We start from the raw sequence: 9,123 nt of genomic DNA, 5'->3' as shown, positions 1-9,123 counted from the left end.
GGCCATTTTTTGGTTGCAGCCATCATTGTTGTTTGGCGGGCCCGGGCTGGGGATTCGAACCCGCCACCTTAGGTGTACGTGGTTGGCGCCCCAGCCGCTTGAGCCACAGGCGCCGAGCCAGTTTTTAGTTTTTATAGACAGAATCTCACAATCTGTCTAGGATGGCCTCAAATGATCCTCCAGCTTCAGCCTCCCAAGTAGCTGGGACTACAGGTTCATGATGCTGTGTTCAGCTTCTTAATAATTTATAAAAAGGGGTCTGAATTTTTATTTGTCATGGACCCTTGAATATTATGTAACCACTCCTGGCTCTAGGGACACTTAGTTGACACAATGCCTGAAGCATGCTGGCCAGGAGAGCCAGATGGACAGTGCCAGGCACTGCTCCTCCCAGAACCCCCAGCTTTCACATCCTCAGAACCCAGGCAACCTTAGGTGCTGCAGTTAGAGCAGCTGGGGAGCAGGGCGGGGGGGTGTCCTGCTGCACAAGGGAATATAGGACTGGGCCCCAGCAGGCATGTAGAGCCAAGTGCCATGGTCACCACAGTGTATCCTCCCTGGAGGCCTTGTGCCCTGGCCTGGGAGGAATGCAGCAGCAACTCTGGGAGAGCATTTACTCTGAGATGTACCCCAGACACAGGGCTTATTCTCTGGCTTTCCCCTACCCCCATCCCACTGCTAGGTGGACTAGGAATAGGCACCTGACCCAGACCAGCCATATCAGATTTGGACTCCTGAATTCCACTCATTGGCCAGCACCTCTGAGGTCATGTTGGACTAGTTAATTGCTGCTGGCCAGGAAAGGCAGCAAGTCCTGAGCTCATGTGGTAATGGGCTCTACCTCTCATCACCCTGCCCACACACCACCCTGCTCCACTCCAGTCTGGGGTCTGCTCCTTTGGCTAGAAGAAGCAGGCTCCCTGAGGCCTCAGGCAGTGCGAGCTAGCCCAAAGCCCTTGGATCCAGAGTGTCTTTGCTCCCCAGAAGGACCAGGTCTGGAAGCTGAGACAGCTTTATTGAGGGGAAGGACAGAGGGTGGGCCTCGCATTCCCTGTGCCCTAATGCACCAAAGAACACAGTCCTGGAGGCGAGGAAGAGGTGGAGCAGAGGCCCTCAGAGTCACACCTCCAGGTCGGAATCAGAGAGGCTGGGCCTGCCGTATGCCTGGGTCTTGCGCCTAACGAGGCCTGGGCTAAAGGCGGCCCCCAGCGGCCAGTGGCGGACCACATGTCGGTAGGATGTGGCCAAGTAATCGAAGTAGTTAAGGTTGAGTTTCCGAGCGATGTGACGGCCCAGGTATTCCATTTGCTATGGGAGCCAGAGTGGGTCAGCTCTGGCCTGGACTCGGGCTCTCCCCTTAACCCGCCGCCTGCATGCCCTGCAGATAGTCCGGTGGGCTTCCTATCTGCTGCCTCTCGGCACAGAGGACCGCTTCCTGTTTACCCTTTTCATGCGGAAAAAGCCCCCTCCAAAGAAATTAAACAGTGGTTGGCGTCATTTTGTCCTCAGGAGGGGCAGTGCCTGTGGCAGGACTCACCTCGTAGCGCTCCGACAGCTGCACCAGCACCAGCGGCTCCAGTTTGTGGCCACCAAGGACCAGTTGGAAGAAGCATCTTCCGTAGGCTGGTAAGGGGCAGCGGACTCAGTTGAGGGCCTCCGGGGCTCGGACAGAGACCCTGTCCACCCCTCCCCGCACCCCACCAGCCTTCCTCTCCTTTGCATACCCTCCCCCAGCCCGCCTGTCCCCAGGGTCACCGTCGGAGCTGAGAGCCAGGCGCACGTAGACCAGGTGCATGGGGCCCTGACACACGGTCCGGCCCTGGATGGAGAAGTGGTACACGCCACGCGTGTGGTTCAGCACCAGGCGGCGCCGCGGCAGCGACGAGACGATGAGCCACAGGCCCACGCCCACACCGTACGCGAGAAAGCCCCAAGTCTCCTGCTTCTGCACCTGCGGGTGCCACGGGACCATCTGAGCAGCTCCAGCCAGAGGCGGGGTGCTCGGGGTAGGGAAGAGGTGCTTCAGGAGCGGAAGCCAAGCTTCCGGTCCCGTCCTCGGGGAGGAAGGCAGTGGGGTAGGGCTCAGGACCTCCAACCTGTCTTAGGGAGCTGAAGCTGACCAGGACCACGCAAACCACGAAGAGCAGAGCCCCTTTCCACAGCGTGTCCAGGTAGTACTCGAGGACGAAGACTGGGGGCGGCGCGCGGCGGCGTGAGCTCTGCGGACCCTGCCCGTAGCCGGGGTGGCGGTGCCAGAGCTCCGCCGGGAAGAGCCCACCGGCTTAGGGCTCGGGGAAGCAGTGACATCCGCCCACTACATCTGAGCCCCTAAGGGCACTGGTCGGCCCCGCCCAGGGTCCGCCCAGTGCTATTATGGTTTGTACCAGTGCCCTGCCCATCTGGCCCCGCCCCATTCGGGTCTCCGGGCACCTCCTCGAGTCCCGCCCAAATACCGCCCCGCCCCACGCGCACCGTCCGGCTGCTGCTGCGTGAACGGGTAGAAGCTGTTGCTCCTGAGGCGCCTGGCTAGGTGGCGCTCGGTGCAGAAGAGTCCCAGGGCCCAGAGTTGGAAACGCTTGCCGCCGGAGGCTGTGGGCAGGCCGCTAGCCCGGCCCTTAGGGACCTGGGCAGGCAGATGCCATCAACCTGGCGGCTGTCCCGAGGCTACCAGTCACTGTCCCCAGTCACGCTCCTACCTGGGAGACCAGATTCTCCAGGGCTGCGGTTCAGGAAGGAGTAAAAGGTCGCAGGCGATAGGGCAGTGAAGCCAGGCAGTGGTCCAGGCTGCGCCGCCCACGGGTTCTAGAAGTTCCGGGCGGCGGGTTCTAGAAGGGGCTGCTCTGTTGACCATTTCTTTGGGAAGTCCCAGGGGAAGGACCAGTGGTAGACGTGTGCTTCCCCTGGGCCAAATTCTGCCCCACTGGAGACACCCTGCACAGCCTAGTTTAGTCTTCACCTGAAGGTAATAGGCTGGTCACCCTAGGTCTACCTAAACTACAGTCTCAGTGTACTGTGGGTAGGACACACACCCTCAGCCTAAGACTCAAGCCCGGCAGTGAGCAGGCCAAAGGCAGCCAGAGCAGGCTCAAGAACTCGCTGGGGGCCACCCTACCCCCACAACACACAGGCTCTGGGCCAGCTGCAACCTCCAAGTAGCTCCATCATCAGCTATGACTTCTGTTCCTCAACCCTATCCCAGTAACCACACAGAGTTACAAAAACGTTTTATTGTAACAAAATGCTCAAATATTCAAAACTGGGGAAGCATACAGGACGGTGCTGGCTGGCTGGGGCCTCTAGGGTTGGTAACTGCCTAGTGGGGGGAGGAAGGGGTGGTGAGCAGCTGCTCCAGACACCTCTGGACTTCCTTCAGGCCCCGGTAGACCCGCTTCAGGCCCCTAGGAAGGCAGCGGCAGGACTCCAGGTTGAGGTACAGCAGGCCTGGGCAGCTGCTGACCACAGAGCTGTGGGGGCAGAGCAGGCCAGGGAGCTGATCCACTGCCCAGAAGACCCAGGCCCCAGAAAGGGCTGGGCCAGGCTAGGCTTTACACCTGGCTCTGCCACCCATAGCCATGGAGGCCAAGCCCATACCCTCAGGGTCCCCAAGGCCAAAGAGGGTATGCATGCCTCTCTTAGACCCCGGGAAGCCACAGCCAGGCAGGACAGCACTTCTGGGGCTCTGCTGCACAGGGAGGCAAGTATACTGGTGCCAAGGAACCAGGGAGGAGGTGCTGACCTGATGGTGCTGGGTGTAACCCGGGTACCCCTGAGGTTAAGGGAGCACAGAGCCGGGTGTGAGCCCCCAGGGGTGCCTGAGAAGGCAGCGAGGGCCTGCTCCAGGTCCTTCTCGCTGAATCCCTGGCCACTCAAGTCCAGTTCCCGCAGAGTGCGGTACCACTTCTGGGTCAGCAGGGGACTGCCCTCCTTGGCTAGAGTCAGCCGGTCTGACACGCCATACAAGCCCAGGTGAAGTTGCTCCAACTCTGAGGTGAGAGGAGGGGTCGTGAAGAGCAAGGTAGTCAATAGGCCCCACATCTCACCTGCCCAGCCAATGCCCAGGCACAGCTGACCCTGACACGGGAGATCACGTAGGCCAGCAGGTGTGATGCGTGCACAGCCTCGAAGATCCAGCAGTCGCAGGTTGGGGGAGCCATGGAGCAGGCGGCCCAGGACCTCATTGCTCACAAAGTTGCAGGCAAAGCTGGCCAGGCAGAGCTCCTCAAGGCGGGGGAAGCCTGGTCCACGAGCCACCCCTCGCCCAGAAGGCTTGGGCAGCCACACGAGGTTCAGCAGCCGCAGCACCTGGGGGTGAAGCCCAGGCTGCAGACAGGAAGAGGGGTTGCAGGTGGAGGGGTGGGGCATCAGATACCTGCAACTGTGGGCAGCCTCTCTGCAGAGCCTCCACAGGCAGCTGGAGGGGAGTGCTATTACGGTTGATGCCAGTGCTCACCTCCAGAACCTGGAGCTGAGGGCAGCAACTGCTCTGCAGAGGTGGGGAGAACATAGGGTCAGGGTCCCCCTACTTCTCAGCTCAGCATTTGGCTCTGCCCCCCACCATCACCAGCTTACCAGCAGTGCACCCAAGATGGCTGTGGTCTGGGAACTATAGGTTAGCCACAGCTTGCGCATTCGGGGCCCTGCCTCCTCCAAAAAGCTCACCACAGCTGTGGACTCCACCTGAGAACCCAGCACAAGAAACCTGTCACCTCAGTCCAAAGTTTTTCAGGGCCCCTTAGGACATAGGGCTCACCATGGAGTGTTGCAGGTCCAGGCTGTGGAGCTGATGGCAGGCTTTGGCTAGCATGACCAGTGCATCAGTGGTCACACCATGGCAGTCTGAAAGCTTGAGAAAAGTGAGCCGAGGACAGGACTCACCTACCAGCTTGGGAAGACAGAAGGCCAACCAGAGTTGGAGTCCACAGAGAAACTGGTAGTTAGGGCCACCCCACTTTACTGCCTCAGCTATGACCTCCATTCTGCTCACACCAGGCCCACCTGGGTGCCCCACCTCTAGCACACCCTTGCTGGAGCAGACAACAGGAAAGGCAGGCAGGCGTCCTCAAGGGATAGCATTGGGTCCCCAAGGTGCTTGACCTACTTCCTAGAGTATAAGACAACCCCAAAATGTCATGGCTGGTGTGCAAGGCAGCCTGGAGCTCTCACCTTAAAAACATGGTGTATCTGGGACTTCCAGTGGATAAGAGTCAGCCTCTGGAGCTGTGAGAACCTGGCCGACAGCACAGGCAGAGCTGCACTAGTATCTTCTGTCTCTAGAAGTCTGCCCCTCCTTTTAGAGTCCTCCCCACCCAACAGCTTGGTGCAGTAAGACAGAAGGGGCCTAGGGCTTGCCACACACCATATAGGTGGAGCCAGGGGATAAAGAAAAGAGGAAACCCCTCACCGATTGGGCATAAGCCACTCCAGGGAAGAAAGGAGCTTCTTCTCCGCCTTGATCCCACCCTTGGCAGGGCGGCCAGCCAGCGGGGGCGACAGGGTCACGGTGTGCCAGAGCGCAGGGTGGGAGGCGGCCTCCTGCCAGCGGCGGCACACCCGCGCAGCCCTGGGAGGACAGCTCTGCTGACGGCCCCGGGCCTTCCCTGGGTGATGCCCCTACAGACTACCACCACTACGTGGTCCCTAAGTCGGGGGTACCTGCCCCTCAACTCACAGCGCGGTGGACACCTCAGCTCAAAGCCCGGCTCTCGGGGCTCCAGCCGGGTCACCTAAGTGCTCTGCTCTCGGACGGACGTCTGAGCACCCCAAGTATGCGCGCTTGGACTCACTCGCCCTCTGCCCCCACCCCAGCCACAAGCTCAGACCACTTGTGGTCCAAACCGCTGGCTAGACAGGCCCAGGGTTGTGGGTGCAGTTATACCTGCCCAGGAACGGTACGGGTCCTTCAGCCGCCACCAACAGCCCGAAAATCTGCACCAGGATTTCCAAGGGAACGCGGTCTCCCCAGCCAGCGTCGGGCTCCTGCTGGGGCGTGGACGCTGTTTCAGGCCGCGGCGTGGCCTTGGGCTTTGCCGCTGCAGCACTGGGGCCCACGGGCCGCTGTCGCTGAGTTCGGCGGAGGGCGCGCCTTTGCGCGCGGAAGCGGACGCGGGCGCGGGCGGGACTTGGGCCGGGCAGCACCAGCAACATGCTGTCCGCCTGCAGCAGGTGGTACCCGGAGTCGCTCGGCGCTAGACGATCCCACCACCAGTCCTCTGCCGAGCGGGCCAGCGTCCCGGCCAGCGGCGCGGTCCGGGCCCTGCGCCGGGGATGCCGGGTGGCCGGGGCAGCCATGGCAGCCTACACTACACCGCGGCCGGACAACCCCTCCCCGCCTGATGCGGAAGAGGCGGTCCGGACAACCCTCTCCCTGCCCCTTTGGTCTACTTAGCGCCCAAGGTGCCAGCACCCGCCTTCCGGGGCGGAGTTTCCGGTCTGAGCCACGTGGGGGGCGGGCCCGCGGGCTGCAACCCGGAGGAGGCCCAGAGCTTGAGTTGGGGTCCAGGCCTGCGGGCGCCAGGCGGGAACGGCTCCCTGGCTCACCCGGTCGGTGAGCGCGCCGGGTGCGGGTTCCCGTCCCGAGTCCGACTGGGCTTTGCAGCCCAGGCTGCCGCAAAAGCCCTAGCTTGCGCGGCACCTGAGTGGCGCCCTGTCCCGGGGTCTGTTTTGGTGTGAGGGTGGTGGTTTGGGCAACTCTGAGTCCTAGTTCTCTGTGGAGGGGGATCAGCTCCCTCACCGGGGTCCGCAGCGGCTTGGACAGGCTTCCTGCCACTCCCCCTGCCGCCGTTCCCGCGTCTTGGTACGTACTCTGACGGCCCGTGCTGCTCTGTAGTTTCAGCCAGGTCCCGCCTCCAGCCCCGCCCCGCCAGCGCTCCCCCCACCCATCACCACCCGGGTCCCCTGTTCTTGGCAGTCTGACTGTTTTCGACTCCCATCCGTTCTGCAGGCCTGACTGGTTCCCTTAAACCAGAAGAGCCGAAGCGTCTCTGGACCTAGGTGGGGAAAGAGCTGGCTGTGATCTCTGCCCCTTCCTGGAGGGCCCAGCCGTGGGCTAATGGCAGCCCCCACGCTGGGCCGTTTGATGCTTACCCACGTGCTGGTGGCCCTCTTTGGCATGGGCTCCTGGGCTGCTGTCAACGGGATCTGGGTAGAGCTGCCTGTGGTGGTAAAAGACCTTCCAGAGGGTGAGTGAGAGGAGGTGCAGGGCAGCTGGGCAGGCGCGCCCAGGAAAGTGGGCTGCACCTGCTCTTTGTCTCTCTTAGGATCCCACCCCTGACCGGTTTCCCCTTCTCTGCAGGTTGGAGCCTCCCCGCCTACCTCTCTGTGTGTGTGGCGCTGGGGAACCTGGGTCTGCTGGTGGTTACCCTATGGAGGCGGCTGGCCCTGAGCAAGGGCGAGCGGGCCCCCATCCAGGTGGTGCAGGTGCTGAGTGTGGTGGCCACAGCCCTGCTGGCCTCTCTGTGGCACCACAAGGCCACAGTGGCAGGGCAGCTCCACTCTGTGGCCTTCCTAGCACTGGCCTTAGTGTTGGCTCTGGCCTGTTGCGCCTCTAATGTCACTTTCCTGCCCTTCCTGAGCCGCATGCCACCTCCTTTCTTACGATCTTTCTTCCTGGGTCAGGGCCTCAGTGCCCTGCTGCCCTGTGTGCTGGCCCTTGTGCAGGGTGTGGGCCGCCTCGAGTGCTCAGCAGCCCCTACCAACAGCACTCCTGGTCCCCCCCTCAATGTCCCTGAGCATTTTTCTGCCAGCACCTTTTTCTGGGCACTTTCTGCCCTTCTGGTTACTTCAGCTGCTGCTTTCCAGGGTCTCTTGCTGCTATTGCCATCACCAACATCTGTACCCACAGGAGGCCCAAGGCCTGGCCTGCAGGTGGGAGCCTCAGGAGTGGAGGAAGAAGAGGAGAAAGAAGCCTCATTGTTGCAGGAGTCACCAAGCCAGGTGGCTAGCGCCACCTCTAGCCCAGACCCTGAAGCCTGTCGGCTACTCTCGGCCCGCAGTGCCTGTATGCTGGGCCTACTGGCCATTACCAATGCACTGACCAATGGCGTGCTGCCTGCAATCCAGAGCTTTTCTTCTTTGCCCTATGGGCGCCTGGCTTACCACCTAGCTGTGGTTCTGGGTAGTGCCTCCAACCCCCTTGCCTGCTTCCTAGCCATGGGCGTACTGTGCAGGTATGCAAGGGATCCCAAACTCCTTGGTGGGTGGAACTCAGGTGGGGGCCAAGTCCTAGCACAGCCAGCCTTGAACCTGCTCACCTCTGGCAGGTCTCTGGCCGGGTTAAGCAGTCTCTCTTTGTTGGGCATACTGTTTGGAGCCTACTTGATGACGCTGGCGATCCTGAGCCCCTGCCCGCCCCTGGTGGGCACCTCTGCAGGGGTAATCCTTGTGGTGAGCACAGCTAAGATGTGAAGGTGGCATGGGTTTGCTCTGGAGCAGGGGCATTTCACACTCAACTTGCTGCTGTGTCTCCTCACAGGTGCTGTCATGGGTACTGTGTCTGGGCACGTTCTCCTATGTGAAGGTGGCAATTAGCTCTCTGCTGCACAGTGGGGGCCAGCCAGCATTGCTGGCAGCTGGTGTGGCCATCCAGGTGGGCTCCCTGTTTGGTGCTGTTGCCATGTTCCCTCCTACTAGCATCTACCACGTGTTCCGCAGCGGAAAGGACTGTGAGGACCCCTGTGGCCCCTGAGCCTGGGCAGGAGGGACCCTCACTCCACTTCTGTCTTCACCTCGAGGCTGCCACAGACTGAGTGACTGTGGCCAGGGTGGCCCCACCTAGCACACTCAAGGACACCTGCACACTCCTCAGGAGACTCTACAAGGAACAGGCTGGAGCTTGGGTGGGGCTGGGGCCGAGCCCCAGACTGGGATTCACACAGTAAAACACTCTTACTCAGTGAGCGAGAGTTGTTAGTTTGTGAGTACCTTTTGGGTAAATCCTTGGCAGGCTGATCTCACAGATTGTAGGGTCATGCCTTCTCAGCCCAGACCTCCTCCCCCCGACTCTAGTGCTGCCTGGAACTGCTTTTAACATGGGTTCAGGCCAGCTTCCAGCCCCCGTGCGTTATGGCTATGCTGGTCAAAGGCAGTGTGGTTGCCAGCAAGCAGCAGGGCCTCTTCCTGAAAGGT

At 61.3% G+C, this 9,123-nt stretch overlaps 3 protein-coding genes across 9 annotated transcripts; 1 reads left to right on the top strand and 2 right to left on the bottom strand.

The window, feature by feature from the left end:
* Positions 1–1,026: 1,026 nt before the first annotated feature.
* On the bottom strand, positions 1,027–2,638 carry TMEM249 (transmembrane protein 249; the record flags this gene model as incomplete). The annotated part of the gene is made up of 5 exons (XM_012813028.2): positions 1,027–1,308; positions 1,538–1,623; positions 1,756–1,951; positions 2,097–2,191; positions 2,473–2,638. Coding segments are annotated over 5 exons (732 nt in total), but the record flags the coding sequence as incomplete, so codon positions are not given.
* Positions 2,639–3,209: 571 nt separating this feature from the next.
* FBXL6 (F-box and leucine rich repeat protein 6) lies at positions 3,210–6,310 on the bottom strand. 7 transcript variants are annotated; one of them, XM_023508402.1, is made up of 9 exons: positions 5,876–6,310; positions 5,402–5,560; positions 5,164–5,227; positions 4,751–4,882; positions 4,570–4,677; positions 4,370–4,483; positions 4,071–4,320; positions 3,737–3,983; positions 3,213–3,464 (listed from the first exon to the last, which is right to left on the bottom strand). In XM_023508402.1, exons 1-9 carry the CDS (start codon positions 6,286–6,288, stop codon positions 3,314–3,316), a joined length of 1,638 nt encoding a protein of 545 aa, XP_023364170.1. In that variant the 5' UTR covers positions 6,289–6,310; the 3' UTR covers positions 3,213–3,313. The 7 variants fall into 7 exon arrangements, with proteins under 7 accessions (XP_023364169.1, XP_023364170.1, XP_003802380.1 ...); XM_003802332.3 differs by having other exon boundaries at positions 4,071–4,302; XM_023508401.1 differs by having other exon boundaries at positions 3,210–3,464; positions 3,737–4,320.
* A 280-nt stretch (positions 6,311–6,590) lies between these two features.
* SLC52A2 (solute carrier family 52 member 2) lies at positions 6,591–8,887 on the top strand. Its single transcript, XM_003802343.3, has 5 exons — positions 6,591–6,793; positions 6,941–7,178; positions 7,292–8,165; positions 8,259–8,382; positions 8,471–8,887. Exons 2-5 carry the CDS (start codon positions 7,049–7,051, stop codon positions 8,681–8,683), a joined length of 1,341 nt encoding a protein of 446 aa, XP_003802391.1. The 5' UTR covers positions 6,591–6,793; positions 6,941–7,048; the 3' UTR covers positions 8,684–8,887.
* The last annotated feature ends 236 nt before the right edge of the window (positions 8,888–9,123 follow it).

This window comes from Otolemur garnettii, unplaced genomic scaffold (assembly GCF_000181295.1).
Source record: "Otolemur garnettii isolate 467f Iridium unplaced genomic scaffold, OtoGar3 scaffold00245, whole genome shotgun sequence".
Taxonomy (NCBI): Eukaryota; Metazoa; Chordata; class Mammalia; order Primates; family Galagidae; genus Otolemur; species Otolemur garnettii.
The sequence above is the reverse complement of the archived record's forward strand: the minus strand, read 5'-3'. Positions and strand labels throughout refer to the sequence as shown.